Source organism: Vicugna pacos, chromosome 10, assembly GCF_048564905.1.
Source record: "Vicugna pacos chromosome 10, VicPac4, whole genome shotgun sequence".
Classification (NCBI taxonomy): domain Eukaryota; kingdom Metazoa; phylum Chordata; class Mammalia; order Artiodactyla; family Camelidae; genus Vicugna; species Vicugna pacos.
Genome location: NC_132996.1, coordinates 59,774,061 through 59,791,354, shown reverse-complemented (window position 1 = coordinate 59,791,354; position 17,294 = coordinate 59,774,061). Strand labels below are relative to the sequence as shown.

Below are 17,294 nucleotides of genomic sequence, written 5' to 3'. Positions count from 1 at the left end.
TCAGCACCCAAACTTCTGTGTCTCAGAAACAGGGCCATACCTTCCGTTCCAGGTGCTTATCCAGGCGGGCCAGAGCTTCCGTCTCTCCTCCCTGCCAAACAGCTGGGCCAAGTCCTTCAGTGGGGAACCCTACATGAAGAGCAGCAGGTCAGAGGACCGAAGGTCAGGCCAATCCAGTGACGGCTGAGTAAGTCCACACACGCTGGTCTGCTCTTTGAGCTTTGTGGGAACTGAACGCAGTGTTCTTGGTGCTACTGGTGCTGAGGTAATCGTTAATGTTTCTGCGTTTTCTAAGTCACCCTTCCACTGTGACCTTTTCTCTTCTTATCCTTGCCTCCCCCATCCCAGCCACACATCATTCCGGGCAGGTGAGAATAATCCTGGACTGCTCACCCTTTCAGGTTAGCTGGCAACAGCTGTGGTTTTTCAGGTGAGAAAGGCTAACCTTGTTCAGATAAAAAAAATGGGTTGAAGAAGAAGGAAAGGGAAGTAACAAGCAACGCTAGTTACGCTGGTACTGAGAAACCCACTGATGCCAGCACCAGACTGTGCCGACATCATCTGAGAGGGAACGGTACAAAAATAGGGGCATAAAACAGAAACAGAAGACTGTATAAATGTGAACAGAAAAAAGATCAGAAGAACATACTCCAGCATTAATAGTTGTTATCTCTGGGTGGTGAGTAATAGTGATTGTTTTATCCATTTTCATTTCTCTGTATTTTCTAAAGTGTCTATAATAACATGCATTACTTTGACCAAAAAAAGAAAAAAAACCCAGTAAGTTATTTTACAAAAAAGGAGGTGCTGGCATGAGCAGCTCAGGGCAGGAAGTACACACCCAGCTCCTCCAGGGAGGGCACGCCAAAGGTTTCATCATGATTCTCCTGGATCTCGGCCCTGCAGCTCTCCATCTGCTGGCTGGTCACGGAGCCCACGGGCTTCTTGGGCAGTTCCATGCGGCTGATGATGGCCTGAAAGCGCTTGTAGGTAAGGGGCGGCTTCTGCCCATTCAGCTCAATGATCCTGGGAATCCCAAAGCACACCTAATGTTACTCACAAGGTCCTTCATTTCAGGTCCCTGTCTGCCCAGAAAATAGCCCAGACTTTGAAGCCTTGGAGGGTGGCTTTCCTCTTCTGTTCATGGGTCCCACCCCTGAGCGGAAAGGACTGGGCAAGGGAGGCTACATCTTCATTTTACCACGAGGGAAGATGAAGCCCAGATGGCTGGAGCAGGTGCCTTCGGTAATGGAGCAAGTCAGGGCCAAAGCTGGGCCTCAATTCCAGTTCCCTGGTGCCTATGTGGAGCTGCCTAAAACAGCACCTGGCCACCTCTCTAATCACAGAGAAGTCCCCACTGGCCTTCCTGAAACTTGGCCTGTCTGTCCAAGCCACAGGAATCCCCATGGATCTTCCTCTACCCCAGCACAAGCCTTGAGGAAGTTCTTTGATAAGAGCTGCAAACATGTTCCTTGGTTGGAGAAGCACTCCCTTTTTGGGCCCTACTTACCAGAACAGAGAGGTGGAGAAAAGCCTCTCTTCCCTAAAACAGAGGCTAGGGCTGGGATTAATAGCAACAACTGAACTTAAAGGGGTTTTTACAGTTTACAAAGTATTTTTTCATGAGCAAGGGAAAACACAGCTGCCTTCAGGTAAGAAGAAAAGATACAGGAGAGTGAAGAGAATTGAGGTTGTTTATATAAGAATGAATTGGGATCGGCTGAAGCCAGACTCCCAGGGCTCTTGTTGGCCAAGAAACAGCTTATGCAAGACTGGGCTTGCTGGCTTGCCTGGCAAGCTCATTCCTTAGTTTCTCTCTCCTCCCCTCCGTTTGGGAGATATAAGGTTGGCTGCTGCCCCTACAGTACCTCCCCCTCCTCCAGCACGTGGCAGGAGGAGGAGCTCCACACCCAGCAGCTCCTGAGAGCCCAGCTCACGTGCAGAGCTGTGTGACCCGGCCTCCTGGCAGCCACCACTGGGTCAGGGGAAGGGGGGCCGGTGGCTGCTGGCTGAGGGCTTGGCAGCAGCAGCAGCAGCACCAGGCGGCTGACAGCTCGGGAAGGGAAGGGGAGGAGAGGGTTTCCTTCCAGCCTCTCTGAAAAGCACAGGGGCACTTCCTGGAGGGGAGGAGGCTACTCTGTAGTTAGCAGCTCTCTGCAGGGATCTCTGGAGCCTCCTGAGCAACATCTAAATGCATGGCCTGGAAACCTAGATAGCCGGGGGAGACCAGGGAAAGCATTTCAGGAACAGAAACTGGGCCTATGAGAACAGAGATCTTTTGGGAGGGGCAACAGACAGGGTCTACTGAGGTCCGAGGGCAGTTTCTGAGCAGCAGGATGGAAATGGGAGTACGTGGAGTGGACAGGCCTGGAGCATATTAGAAGCAGATCTATGAAGACCCTGAGTGGTGATCCTCACTGCTTCCGTCCCTTGGGCCTAATAAGCCTCTTTGCACCCAAATCAGGTAAGCTCTCTGACCTGTTCTACAGGCCCCAACTCTACAGTCTCCTCCAGCTTCTAGAAAATGCCATACCTCATGTGTCAGGGGGCCCTATTGCTGACCCTCCCTGAGTTCCACTCAGCAGGGGCCCAAATCACCAACTCCCACAATTGGCAACCTGACCCCTGGGACCCATCTCTCACCTGTCCAGGTCATAGAGAGTATGAGAGTTCTCGGTCACCACCTCCACACCAGCCTCCTTGGCCATCTTCATGATGGCTGCGTCCCGTTCTTTCCCAAAGGGTTCAGAGTCATATTCAAAGGTCAAGCGGGTCACCCCCCATTCCTGTGGGGGGAGAAATTATTAGGCTCAACACTGTTTGGGAAGGAGGAAGAAACTGGGCACTCAGCTCCTTCCTGGGTGGGAACACAGCAAGTCTGCAGACCTGTCAGAATGGGCTGCAGAACAAACCAGAGACAGTGATTTGAACTGGAAAGCCAACAATCTGAGGTCCACAAGGTTTGAGGAGGGCAGGCCTCTGGGGTGAGGCCAACAGCCTGCAACACTGGAGCCTGAGGCTCATGGTCTCTGTAGAATCCAGACAGAGAGGGGCAGCTCTGTGTACCTGCTGTGTCCTTGAGCTAGGAAAATGCAGCAGGAGGCTATAAATACAGTGCTCCCAGGGGAGCCCACAGTCCCTGAAAGAGGCACTGAGTCACTGGTGGAGACAGCAGGGGACAAGATCATCGCCTCCCGCCTGCTCGGCAAATCTTTCCCAGAGCTCTTCAGGCCCTGCAAACTTATGGCCTAGTTTTCTTGGCAGACTTGAGCTATGTGAAGTGTCCTAATAGTTTCCACAGCAACAATCCTGAGGCCAACAGGCTCCAGCTCTCAGAGAGTCGGGGAAGGAGGAGCAGCCCTTAGCCCAGAGGTCAGAGAAATCAGACCACAGGAGCCACATGTTTAAAAGGAAGGGAATTCTTTTCCAAATCTTTAGTCATTTCTGGTAGAAATTTCTAAATTTCCTGGCAAGGCTCTGAGAAAGCTGGTCCAATGAAAGATTGTATATATAACCGACAGAAAGCCTGAGAACATGCAACTAGCAAAAAGGAAACCACATTCCAACCAAAGTCTTTGGTCACGTTCCTCTAAAACTCTTAACCCCCTGGGGCTAATGTCCTGGGCATGCACAGGCCAGTCTGGTCCTGTGACCCAGCCTTGCTGTTGGGTGTGGGTCCTGAGAGCAGGGCTGGGTATCCCTCGTCCAAGAATAACAGCATTAAACATTTACTGAGCTTACTATGAGCCAAGCACCATGCTTAGAGATTCATATAGATTACACTGTTAAATACTTGTAATTCTGTGAATAATAAAAATGTTATTATTAGTTGCAACCTTCTCCAAGAAGCCTTCCTTGACCTCGTTCAATATGATTCTCCAACACCTTGCCCGTTTTCCATCACAACATTTATCACATGGCAATAAAGTTGCCCATTACTTGCCTGTTTCCTCTATTAGAGTGTGAACTCTCAGAGCAAAAACCATGCTGTTTCAGTCTTCATTACCCTAGGACCTCGTATGGGGCCTAGTACATAGTAGAAACTCAATAAATATGCAGTAAATGAATAAATGAATGAATGAATGATCTCTCTGTATCTCTGGGGTATTACTGGGTTGGACTATGAGGTGCTGGGAGAGGGGGGACAATACAGAGGGAGGAAAGGCGAAAGCGTTTAACAGTATGTTGGTTGAGAACACAACTCTGGAGTCAGAGCCTAGACTCAAATCTTAGACCACCACTGCTCAGCTTCATGACCACGGACAAGCATTGCTTTCTCATCTGCAGAATACAGACAGCAGCACCTACCTGTTAGGGCTGCTGTGAGTATGAGAATTAATGTACGTAAAGCACTTATCTAGAACAGTGCTTGACTCACAGGCAGCCCTCAATGAGTGCTGGCTATTATCAACATTGTGTGGTTTGGGTGTGTGTGTTTGCCTGTGGGGGGGATGGGGATGGGGACGTGAAGTGAACGATGAAGAGTTTACTAAGCTACTTGCCTTGACATTAATCTTTCCCCCCAGGAAGAGTAGGGAAGGAAGCTGTAGGGTGGAGAGGGCATAAAACAATTGTGCTCTGCTGAGGATGAGGCGAGACTGTCCTATAGCCTCTCTCTGTGAGCACTTCTGCTTCTGTCTGGGCCTTAAAAGATGTGCTTTGTAAAGGGGCTGGGGAAAGTGGGCTGGCTACCTGATACAGCACAGAGGCCTACGTGGTACCCAAATGAAGAGTTTATCAATCATTTACTCTGGAGGAAGCAGGGAAGTTCCCTCAGAGAGGCTGACTTTTTTTTTCCAACAGGCAGAGCAAAGCAAGACAGGAAACGCCCCTTGCTAAACCGGAAACCTCACCCTCAACTCCTGGCCTCCTAATAAATCTTGCCGGCGTGAGTCAAGAAAACATCCAAGGAAGCCAGTGGCATCTGGGGTGGAATAACTTGCCACATCCATGTCTGGACTAAGCTGGGAACTTTCCAACAAGAAAATTTCCTTGCTTTCACAGAATTTTTCCTTAACACAGTTTCCATTCTGTTGGCAGCTGACCGGCTACATTCGCTCCCAACTTCCCAAGCAGCAGTGGTCAGACTAGCCCCGACTATTCCCACTTCCTCAGTCAGAACACTGTCTCAGTCTGCGGGGAAACCCAAGGAGCAGACTCTCTGTCTTCTCTTCGACTCTGTACACTTACCTTGAACAGCCTTGGGAACACATCAGCCGGCTGTCCCCGGACTACAAACAGGCGGGAGTTCAGTTTCCTTAAACTCGTGTCCAGATCTTCCAGAGACTGAAGCAGGAACCTGCAGAACCCACACAGGCCTTGTTGGTGGTCAACATAACAGAGTCACTCTCTTTCCTAACAAAGCAGGGAGAAGCTGGTACGTTGTCTATGCCAGACAAGCAGCATCGTTCTACTGGGTTCTAGTCCAGGTGTGATATGGCAGGGGATGAGGGCTGCCTCCACTGAAATCCTGCCTTTGCCATTTACTAGCTGCATGACTTTAGGCAGTTACTTAACCTCTTTAGCTTTTTACCCCCCTAATTTGTGATATGAAGTTGATGTTAGTACCTACCCCATAGAATCGTTAAGAAAAGAAAGGCAAACAATGAAGAACATTTAGTACAGAGCCTGGCATATAGAAAACCTGGGATAAGTGTGAGCTGCTCCTACTCTTGTTGTTTCTCTGTGATCAGAAGCAAGTCATTTATTCCATCTCAGCCTCAGGCCCTGGGTATAAATATCCACCCATCACTAGGTGGCTGTGAGAGTCAAAAGGGAGAACAGATGGGAAAGCCATCTGAAAAACAAGTGCAATACTTGGTATGGAAGCCTGAGGTCCTATTAGAGGAACAGGACTGCAACAGCTGTGGAAAATCTCACCTACCCTGGTCCAACAGACTCCCTGTCTTTCCACACTCATGCTTCGGGCTACACGGACGTCTATTGCCACAGCCCCATAGCGTGGGCTTGGGCCCCAGTTCCCAGGGATTTATTTGGCGGGTAGCTTATTCTCCAGAACTCCCCAGGGCTCTGGCCACCAGGTCCTCATCCCAAGAAGGAGAATGCCAACGAAGGTACTTCTCTGTAGGATATCCTCCCATGCTTTTGGGGGTAGGAGTTGAGACAGGAGGGCTTCAGATACTCAAAAGACCTAGCCTGAGAGCTGGATCACCATGGGAAAGGGACAGGAAATTAACATTTCCTGAGAGCCCTCAGTGTTTTATTTATTTACTTTATAGGACCACAAAAATTTACCACCTGTTCAGTTAGGCATAATTACCTTTCTGAGAAATTCCATCAATACATTTTATGATATGTTTTATCTTTAAATCAAGTATAATTAACATTTTAAACAGATTAACTATTCATGTGGTTCAAAATTCAAGTTACAAAAGGGTACACAGTAAAAGGTCTCCTCCTCCTGCGTCCTCCAGGAATTTGATTCCCCTCCCCAGAGGCAACCAATGTTACCAATGTTATTATATACCTGTTATGCTTTTAAAGTGCATTCTCAGTTCTCTCAACACATTTTGAAGAGAAATAGTAGCTTCGTTTTATAATGAGGAAAATGAGACACAGAAAGGATAATTAATTTGCCTAAGATCATAGTTATTGGGTGACAAAGCTGGCAAAGGAACCTAGGTCGGTCAGGCTCTGAACCATGTTCTCTTCTCTGCGCTCCCTTTCTTCTGCCTTTTAGCGGAACATCAAACACTGCTTCAGGGGATGAGATGCATGCAGGACCTCACGTGTTTGGAATCCCTCTCCCTGACAAACATAAACCTGAGTCCAGGTAATCCACTGATGCTCTGATCTTCTTCCTCAGGAACCAAGCCCTGACAGGTCAGCCTGGTTCACAGATACCTCCTGCTATCTACCCTGTGGCCTCCCACCCAGCCCCGTTAACAACAGGAATCACCAGGTTTTATTTTGAGTGCAATAAAACCTGGCAGCTCCTCTGCAGCACATCACGTTCCTGACTATGGGAAGCGTACAGAAGCAGCGACTGCTCCCAGGCTGCCAACTAGAACCGGCCCCCGCTGCTGCCTCTGACGTCTATAGCATGACACTCCTAGGCAGCGAATGCCACAGACCCACATTCCAGCATGAGCTGAGTCCTGGGCTCAGCCTTGGGTGTCGTGCTAGCTAGCGAGCATGCAGAGACTCTCCAAGGGGTTATGATGGGAGACTGACAGGCTGAATGCTGCTTTATGTAAACCCCAAGCTCCACCTCTGCGAATTTCTGTTTTTGAAACACTGACACCCTCAGAAGAGGAAAGCTGAGACAGAGTGACGTACTTGTGTTGGCCTCCTCCCAGGCCTCACCCTCCTCTCTGGAGGAACATAAGAGAGACCCATGAAAACAGCCTCCATGGCACCTGAAACCTGAGTCCTGCCAGGTAGCTGGCCTAGAGACACCTGGGGACTTAAATTCCACAACCCCAGGGCAGAGGGTCCTCCATCTGGGGCTCCCAGGAATGTCCCTGCCAAGCTCTCTAGGGGCCTCATCATCCATAGTCCACCAGGCTGCAGAGGACTTTGATTTGAAGTGACAAATGAGACTGGCATGCATGTGAAAGCTAGGTTCCAGCTGCCTCCTGCAGACTTTATTTTGAGATCTCATTTATTAAAAGGAGAGATTCCCTGCAGCATCTCTGAGGTACAGATAACTCCACGAGAGCCCTTTTCTTCTTTGACAAGAGATGTCAAGGCAGGGAGCAAAAGGCACGACTGTGAACTTAGCAACCAAGTGACAAAAATGATAATAATAGCAACAACTCACGCCTAATGAGCATTTACAATGAACCAGGCACAGTTCTACTTATTTTACATACATCACCTCATTTAATTCTCAAACAGTCCTATGAAGTAGATACTACCATTATTCCCATTTTACAGATGAGGAAACAGGCACAGAGAGATTAAGTTATTTGTCCAAAATCATACACCTAACAAGCGGCCAGAATTCAAACCAGGGCAGTGTGGTTTGGAATTTGCATTCTTAACCAGCAGGCTCTCCTGCCTCTCGACCAGGACTCCCCCCACCCCCTGCCCCCCAGTACTGAAGCTGTGCTGCTGGGGACTCCACCATCAGGGAGCACTACAGCCCAATTCAAAGGCCAGCACCTCTGTCCCAAATCTCTGCTCCTCTGGGGGATCAACAGCTGTGAATCATTCAGAAGCTTGCTGAAATACAGAATCTCAGGCTCCTCCCAGACCTCCAGAATCAGAATCTGCATTTTAGTAAGATCCCCTGGTGATTCCTTTGCACATCGAAGTTTCAGAAGCACTGTCCCAGAAAACTGAACTTTACCTCAAGCTTCTGTTTCCAAGTTGCCTTTCTTTGCTTCTAGTTTGTTTCTACTAAACATCCTTTCTTTGAGATCCTGGTTTCTGCCTTCTCTTTGGCTCTCTAGAAGTGCTGTTACTTCCAACTTCCCTCCAGAGTCAAGCCCTCCAGGGCTCCTCCAGGAAGGGAGGCCTCACGATGACCTCCCCCAGGAGCCCAAGCCTCCAGGCAGAGAATGGGCAGCTACTGCTAGGGCACCACCTGTGAGGCCAGCCAAAGGATGCTCTGTGTAACACCAAAGGAACAGGGAGCAGGGCTGCTACTGGGCAAACACCCACTGGGGCCAGTGGGCACATCCTTCCACCAGAGAGAACCTTGGGCCTTTGTTCTCCCCTAGAGCCCTCCTCTCCACGTGGCCAGTTTCTCTTTACTCCCATGAGTGGAGCCTCTGAAGACAACGGGCCTGGGCATTGGAGGTGGCAGTGTCTGGGCAGGCAGCTCACCTTTGGCAGCCCTAAACTGAGCTCACATGGCTGAAATTCAGAGCACATGGTCATGTGTGAACAGTTTAAGCTCACCCTTTGGATTAAACAACATGCATAGCTGAGCTGCATTACGTCAGTGCTCTGGAACCAGCAGCAGACAACTGGAGGAAACCAAATCGGAAATTTCCAAAAATACTGAAAGGACTCAGTAATTCAGGGACTCCATGGAGCTAGCCCTTTAAAATAAGACAGGCAGATCTTTAGGGAAGGACTTCTCTAGAAATGGCAGAAATGTTGAGGAATGTTTTGTTTATTTGTTATTAATAGGAGGAGGGAGGACAGTGAACACTTTTTTTGGGTCTAGACTGTCCTTGACCAAGTTTCTCTGCTTCAAGCCAAGGTCATTTAACTGTAATGATGACATCATTGGCTGGCCCAGACTGGCTACATAGGATATTAATAGAAATTAATTTCTCCTAAGTAATTAAGAGAGCCCCATGGAAAAGTATACCCCAAACCCACAATCCATAGCAGAGACTGATATCTAAGATCACTCGAATAAAAATATATCTATTCTTTCCTAATTTCAAAGAGAAAGATGAAGGTGAAAGTTTTTATCCCATTTGGGCAAATGGAAACATCTCCTCAGCAGCAGAAGAGTAAAGTGACTCCCTTGGGTACCAGTATAAACAGTTCCGAGAAACTCAAATGTCCTTGCCAGTAGACCACAGTTCTCAATTCCCCTCTTGCTGACCAGGTTCCAGGGAGGACACACCCAACGTGGACAGTCCAACAACGTTGAGCTAACAGCACTGGGAAGAGGGACACACCTCTCACCAGGTATTTGGGATGGGGGTGGGGGTGGGGGTGTTCCCAGGTCACCTCATTTTTAATTCTGAGCAATGTGTGCTGAGATTTTATTTCTATCAACTCCCTCTGTCCCAAAAGCTCCTGAACACACATGCAGCAAAGAGCCACAGAGAAAATGACTCAGAGTGAGGGGAATTGTTGCCAACACTTACCTAGGTTGCAGTAGGGAGAGAAAGGTAAGGAAAAACCGCAAGGATCTATTTTGAGTACCCATTTTAAAATCTAGAAGCAGCTCACATTCCACCCCCTCCCCTTTTTTTGGGTGAGTGTTTGGTTCTCACTGCAATATTTCCTTCCAGATGCAGTAAATTTGAGGAAAGTGGGTCTGCGGGCAATGGCAAAGGGCTTAGCTAACTAGTGCTTGACAAAAAAAATCCTGAGGCTCATATTGCTACAATTAGCCTATAAACTTCCCACTACTACCAAGGCAAGGAGTCTGCTAGCCCTCCTCCTATGCTAATAATATGCATGTTCTTGGTTGCCTTCCTCTGTCCACTTTTGCTCTTAGAAAGTGCCATTCATGGTTATTTTAATCTGATTCATCTGCTGAAAAATGCTGTGTAGGAGTGAGTGTAGAAAGTGAAGGAGGATAACGGAGATACAGATTTTGATTTCCCCCATCTCCTGAAGATGGCCCAGGGCCCACTCTTCCTAGGGAGGCTTCTCAGAGGCAGCAACAGAAGTATTTGCAGAGCTATGATGTTATGCTACAGCACAATTCTCCCAGATGACTTCCAGACCCAGAAACAGCCACTGGAAGATTACACATATTGGAGTTATGCAGAGGTACGGCTGGCTCCATCACTCCTCCCAAACCGCAAAAGCATGAAACAGTCTGCAGTTCTGATCTCACTCTGATCCTGGGAGCAAGGAGCGTGGCGGCGGGTAGGCGGTAGGAGTGCGTCTGTGTTCAGGCCCAGCAGCAGTTATCGTATTCGATTTGTTCTGTGTTATTTCACCTCTTTCTTCTGTTGCCAAAACAAATCAAACCTCCCACCAATGCACTGCAACACATATCCCAAGTTGTCGGGCTCAGGTCTGGGGTTCTCAAGTCCAGTGCTTCTCTGGCTTTGCTGCACATGGCAGCTTTAAAGACCCTAATGCCCAGGCCATAACCCAGAACAATGAAATCAGAATTGGGAGAGAAGGGGGCCCAGGCATCTCTTAAAGATCCTTAGGTGATTCCCATGTGCAGTAAGGTTGAGAAACACGGCTTGATTCTGTCTCCCTATTTTATTTACTTCATGGCACCTAGTTCTACTAAATTATGGTTGTTGACTTGTCTTCTTCTATGAAAATGTAGGCTCCAGGAGCTCTCAACACTGCATCTGCTTGTTCACTGCTGTGTCGCTAGCAGCACCTACAGCAGTGCTTGGCAGATATTAGGCGCTCATTAAATAATTGCTCAATTAACACTTGCATTCCTACATGGCCTCTGACTTCAGGATTTGACGCAGACATCTGAGCTGCCACATCCCTTTTCTTTCACTTGCTCAAAAGCACAATCACAAGAGGGTGACAAGAATCCATAAACCTAGTTTCTAGTGCAACTGAGTTTAATTAGCAACAGAGGTTTTGTTGTTGATTTTTAATCTCCATTGCCACAAAGGAGCAGGGAGTCCTACGCAATGTCCCCCAAAACCCAATAGAAGAAGAAACTCCTTCCTGGCAATGTAACAAGCAAGTAGTCTGGATTCTATTTACTCTGCTCTGATTGGCACACTGCCATTGGCAGAGGGGCAAAGTCTCAAACTTGGTCCATCTTAGGGATAGTCGGTGGTTTGAGGTTATTTGTCAAACCCAACCTCCTATCTATAGAAACTGGAGCAAAGGCAGAGCAATAGAGCAGCCTGAAAACTGTGTGGGCAGGCTCTCCACAGGACTATCTTTAGTCACTCCCTCTATATAAATGGGGCAGGAGGTGGGCATTTAATAGACCCACTGCTAGGAGCATTCACTTTCCTAGCAGGGCACACACCTGGGAGAGGAAAGAACGGTGGACAGCCAGCATGCCGTGGGAATAATCCTGCCCCTCAGTGGAACAAGGCCACAAGCAAACATCCTCCAGAACAGTGCAAACAAGCCAAAGGACTGCTGCGGGGCATGTTAGAGATGGGTACACAATGTCTCAGGACTCCTTGGTTTTAAACACTGATTACAGAGAAAACATCAACTACAGACACCACACACTACACACCATCAATCTTTTCCCATGATCCTGTCGACTTAATCTCCTGGGAGTCATCAAAGAGGGGCCCTTGCTATCATCATAGCTTTCCTGCTCCCTAATCTTAGCACATCAGCTGATAAAAGTCTAATCTATCATGGCTCAACTGTCCTTTAAAATCAATCTCTGAGAAGAGGAGGAAAGAAGGGACACTTTGTTTGCTTTTTTTCCTAGCAAACCCCGTAACTGCTGAGGGAATCCTCCAAATTGGGTTAAGTACCGCTCTCTGCTCTCTGGACACAAAGTGCCTCTAACTGAACATGCCGTTGGGGTCTTTATCTGTAATAAAGGGGAGATGGCACTTGCCTTATATAATGCTAAGCTAGAGTCTCTAGATACCTCCAGAGACAGGATGGTCTTGGAGGGAAACCAGGATAGGTAAAGAGATAGACTGAAACACACCAGAGGCTTAAAGATGACCTTCAGGAGCCCAGCAATGCCTGAAGAATACAGGCATACGCTGCGCTATCAATTCAGAAACCTGTTCCTGACTTCACACAATAGCTGTTGTCTTCCCCTCCCTGAGTACACCGCCGAGGGCCCAAGACCAGGAGTCTCCGTTCTGCCACTCACTGGCTCCAAGTCCTTGGGCAGGTCAACTTTATGTCTTTAGGGCTCAAGAGTCTCATCTGTGCAATGGGGATCAGGATCTCTGTCCCACAGGAATGCCATGAGAACCAAAGAGAATAATGCGCAGTGCGAACGCGCCCTGTGCCATCCAGGAACGGGACTAACTGCTTCCCTCGTCCCGGCTTCTCCTCTCCGGAGACCTGGCTCCGTCCCCCTGCCCCACCTCCCTCAGACCGGGGTCTTCCGGCAGAGGGACTCGGGGCAGAGTCCCTCCTCTGACAGCGGGCACCCCAGAGGCCAGACTGTGTTCCCCGAGCCCGCGACCCCACCCCAGACCCCTTCACCTCCATCGGTTGATCCCGACTGAGGAGGAGGCCGCGAACCAAGGGTCGAGGATGTAAACGCAACGCACGCAATGCGCCCCGCGCACGGCCGCCAGCAGCGCCGGGTTGTCATGGAGCCGCAGCCCCTTGCGGAACCAGTGCACTGAGGTGGCGCCTTCCGCGCCGGCCGCCGGCGCCGGGGCCGCCGCTGCCGCAGTAGCCACAGCCGTCGCCATCACCGACCAGACTGCTCCGGACACTGCCGCTCCGCCCAGGTCCGTGCCGCGGGCCCCGCCCCCAGCCCGCCCAGTGACCTATGACGCCACCGCTCCTCTCTAGGCCCCCGCCCCCCGGGCCCTGGAGTGCCTCTACTATTGGCTGGGCGCCTCCCTCCGGGCGATTGGCTCAGATGCTAAGAGTCTGGCCCCGCCCCCTCACGTTCCCACCATGTGTGGGCCTGCCTGGGAGGAGCAAGAGGAGGGGGTGTGTGACGCAGGCCCGCGCTCGCTAAGGAGGTCTGGGTGTGGACGAAGTCCCGAGGGACAGAGGATCTCAGATGTAGGCCTACCGCTGGAAGCTGTATGGGCTGGCGGGGTGGGGGTGGGGGGTTGCTGTGAGTGACTTACAGGACGGACAACCCATCTCCTACGTCATCATCGTCATCAATATCACCGTCATCTACCGCACTCTATATATATACATCGTTAGAACATTCTACTTCACCTGCCATTTATTGAGTGCATTTTATATGCCAAGCAGTGTGATGATACCTTTACAGGACTGTGTCATTTACTACTCTCACCTCAGCCAAGCTGCATTCATTTCAACAAACCCTAGTGAAAGAGCTGTTATTTTCATTTTACAAAGAAAACTGAGGCTGCTGCCGGGTAAGTGACTTGTTCAGTATCAGAAGTCTAATAAAAGGGTTCTACCCGATTATTCTGAATCGGAAGCTTCTGCTTTTATCCACAAAACTATACTTCCCTCTGCCCTGAGCAACTTGGCGTTTACAAGTGGTAGAGTTCAAAGGGTGGGGAGAAGTGCCCTGATGTGCAGCAGCAGAGAGGTTGGGAGTGGGGACTGGAAATGTGGAGGTCGTGGGTTGAGCTAGTGACTGTGCCATCAGATGAATTTTTCTTTTAATTCTATTTTTAGTAGACTCAGTAGTACCTCTTTATGCAAAGCACTCACCTGGAGCCTGTGTGGGATTCAGAGATGTGAAGGACTGTCCCCACTCCTCCTCAAGGCAGACAGGTGGAGCTCTCTCATTCTTCTGGAGTCTAGCACAGAACTTACTGGTTGAATGAATGAATGACAGGAGAAGCATATGAACACTGCAATGAAGCCTTGATGGTGGGCTAAGCTAACCTAGTCAGGTTGACCCTCTGGGGTTATCAAGTGAAGAGTCTGTCTCAGTTTGGCTCTTGGTTGTGCCCATGCCCAGAACCCTTCCTGAACTTGGGAAATAGCAATGAAGAATTTAGCAATTCCGTCAGCAATTTAGTAGCATCAATTGGCACAACTGTATAAGCCAAAGTGTTGTTGCAATCCTAGGCTCTCTCATTGCCATTTGCTTTGTACAAATTGTTCCCTCAAGCCTGGATCACACTCAGCACCCCACCCCCTTTTACCTCCAGTTTGTTCTGTGTCACTGCCCTGTGTCACTGCTCACTTGCTGTCTGGTCACTGCCTGCATAGTGCCTCACTCATTCTGTGCTTCCTCTTATCACTGGCCTTAGTCCATGGTACTTGAATTTCTTTCTTGTCTGTCTGCCTCATTAGACTATAAACTCCTGGAGGGCAAGGGTCGTGGCTCATTTACAGCTGTATTTTCAGGGTCTAGCTCAGTGCTTGGCACTTAATGCTCAAGGATTATTTGAATAAAAATTGGACAGGGGCTAGAATTTCAGGTTGGCAGAAACCTTTAATGATCTATCCCAGTCCTAAACCTGTCCTTATTTTTGGGGGGGGGTAGGTAGTTAGGTTTATTTATTTTTTAAATGGAGGTCCTGGGGAATGAACCTAAGACCTCGTGTGTGCTCAGCATGAGCTCTACCACTGAGCTCTGCCCTCCCCACCTTTGTCTTTATTTTTGAATCCCAACGCCAAATGCTTGCTGAGTGAGGAGATGCTACAGCTCATTATTTTTCTTTTAAAAAAAACTATGTATGTATGTATTTAAATTGAGGTATAGTTAGTTGATCATTACTTTTCTTTTGAAGCTTTTTATTCCCCTTTCTCTCCACAAGTTTGATGCTCTACTAGGAATGGAACATAGAGTGGAGGGAGATAGTCCTTCCCTGTAGCCTCAAAGATGGGTATTCTCTTTTTCTCCTCTGAACTCCCATGATGCTTTCTGTATAGAGTGTGAGCTCCATGAGGGCAGGGACTGTGTTTATCTTGCTCAACAGTGTATTCCCAGCCCCTTATTTGGTACCTGATATGTAGTAGGTGCTCAATAAATATTTGCTGAATGATTGTCATTTATCTCTTTCTATCCTATTAGGCTCTTACGAGAGGCAGTGTGGTATAATGGTTAAACTCAAAGTCTTGCACTTTTGGACTCACTCCGTTCAAATTCTCGTACTGCTTTTATTCTATGTGACCTTGGGTAAACTAGTTGACCTTTCTGTTCCCCCCTTTCTTAATCTTTACAGTAGAGATGATAGTAGTAGCTAGGATATAGTAAATATTTAATAATAATCAGCTACTGTTATTCTGGCCAGCAGGAACAGTGTCTGCTTTTGTCTTGCCACACTTCGCCCTGAGTCTTTACATATGAGTGCTCCATAAATTTCTGAGTGAATATAAAATTTTAATCAGTTTTTTAAAGTCCTCAAAATTATACCTATAATGAAAAACAAAGAGAAGTAATCACTACCAACCTCCTAAATCAAACAAATCAATTATTTTTTATCTTCATGTTGCCTTCCAGATTTTGTCCATAAACATCAGAGTCCTACAGCTTTAATCAAGGCAGAGATGCAGTGTTACATGATTTTTAAACAAAATATTAAGCATGTTTCATATTGCTATGTCACTGTGTTTTAATGACTGTGTAGTTCTTCAGCCAAGTTGATAAAGATGAATTATTTTATTGAATGATTGAGTATTGTTTGGATATAACAACAGGGAAACATTCAAGAATCAGGAAGTAAATCTGGCACTTGATAGAATTCTGGAGTGCAAAGTCCACTTTTAGATTTTACAGTTCAGAAGGGACATAGAGATATTAGAGAGAGACCAAAGAAAGCTGTAAATCTCTAAGTAGGTGAAATATAATCATATACTATTACATCTTTGAGAAAAATGAGAACTGTGCTATACATCTTGTTATTTCTTTATTTATATATCTACACCCTGTTACTTACAAGCATCTCTGAAGAGCGGTTGCCATGAGGATGCCAAAAAGCCCTTGTTTCCACTAAGGGCAGAACAAAAGAATGTTTACGCTATAAAGAGTAAGAGATTTAAGGAAGGACTTTATACTAAGTGATTTAGGAATGAGAGAAATTAGCCAAGTAGCTGGGGGTTTCTTTCTTTGCCGAAGATATTTAAGAAGACAGAGGTCAGTTCCGTTTTGTCTTTTTGTTGTAGTCGTACATGGAGACTGGATTAGGCAATTTTTTACATTCCCTAAGAACTACGCTTTGGGTAAATGTTTGATGATTGGTTGAAAGGTAACCAGGGGTAGGAGGGAGGAAGGGATGTCCCTGGCGAGTTTAAGTGGCCCGCGCCCTCTAGTGGTCAGACTGGGAAAGAAGCGTCCGCTGTGCTTCAGGCTGAGCTGGGAGCATCCGGGGGCATCCTGGTCTCTAGTTAGGCGCAGTGTGCAGCCGCAGCCTTTCTATCTACAATTGACTCCAAAGCTTAGAATTTGAAAACTGGTGGCCAGAGGGGCAAACTAGTTTTGGAAATTAGGAATTTGAGGCCTTTTGCCAGGTTCACTGCCCCCCAGTTTGCTTCAGGCTCCACCTGAGTTGGACTCTGGGAAGGTGAGAGGACATGAAAAGAACAAGAAGGTGGTCATCTTCTTCAGAGTTCAGGCAAGTAACAGGCAAGGGAAGACGCCAGGGTGCAAGTCAACAGGTAGCCCCTTGTTAGTATTACTAAATCTAAATTGCACCCTCAATATGTAAATGAGTGAAACTGAGGCTGCCCTGGTTGAAGCAGAAATGGGGACTAGGAGCCCACTTGACTCCCCCTTGTGCTCCAAGGGGGCTCCCTAACCTTCCTAGAGGCACTAGTCTCATCTAGTTTCCTTCCCCCTATTTTATAGATAAGGAAACTTAAGGTATGGGAGGTGGGGGTGACTTTGGACACACAGCTGAAGACCAGTGTATCTCAAAGACAGTGGAAAGTGGACCTTGCTTCACAGGGTTATGTTAGGATTAACTGAGATGAAGATGTAAAGAGACTCGCTCAGGCCCTGCATACAGTGGGCCCTCAATACATTCCTTCCCTCCCTCTGATGCAGGGGAATGAAAAATGAGATAAGGCAGGGACCCTGTGCATAGCGATCTGGAGAG

The 17,294-nt window shown here is 48.0% G+C and overlaps 1 protein-coding gene across 1 annotated transcript in view; it reads right to left on the bottom strand.

Moving 5' to 3' along the window:
- Window positions 1-13,086, bottom strand: part of CRY2 (cryptochrome circadian regulator 2) — a 31,924-nt gene extending 18,838 nt beyond the window's left edge. The window contains exons 1-5 of the mRNA XM_006212314.4: window positions 12,787-13,086; window positions 5,191-5,299; window positions 2,644-2,786; window positions 842-1,026; window positions 41-129 (exon numbers count right to left, since the gene is read on the bottom strand). Coding sequence (XP_006212376.2) covers window positions 41-129; window positions 842-1,026; window positions 2,644-2,786; window positions 5,191-5,299; window positions 12,787-13,001 — 741 coding nt within the window. The 5' untranslated portion in view covers window positions 13,002-13,086. The remainder of the gene's footprint in view (window positions 1-40; window positions 130-841; window positions 1,027-2,643; window positions 2,787-5,190; window positions 5,300-12,786) is intronic.
- Between the last annotated feature and the right edge of the window lie 4,208 nt (window positions 13,087-17,294).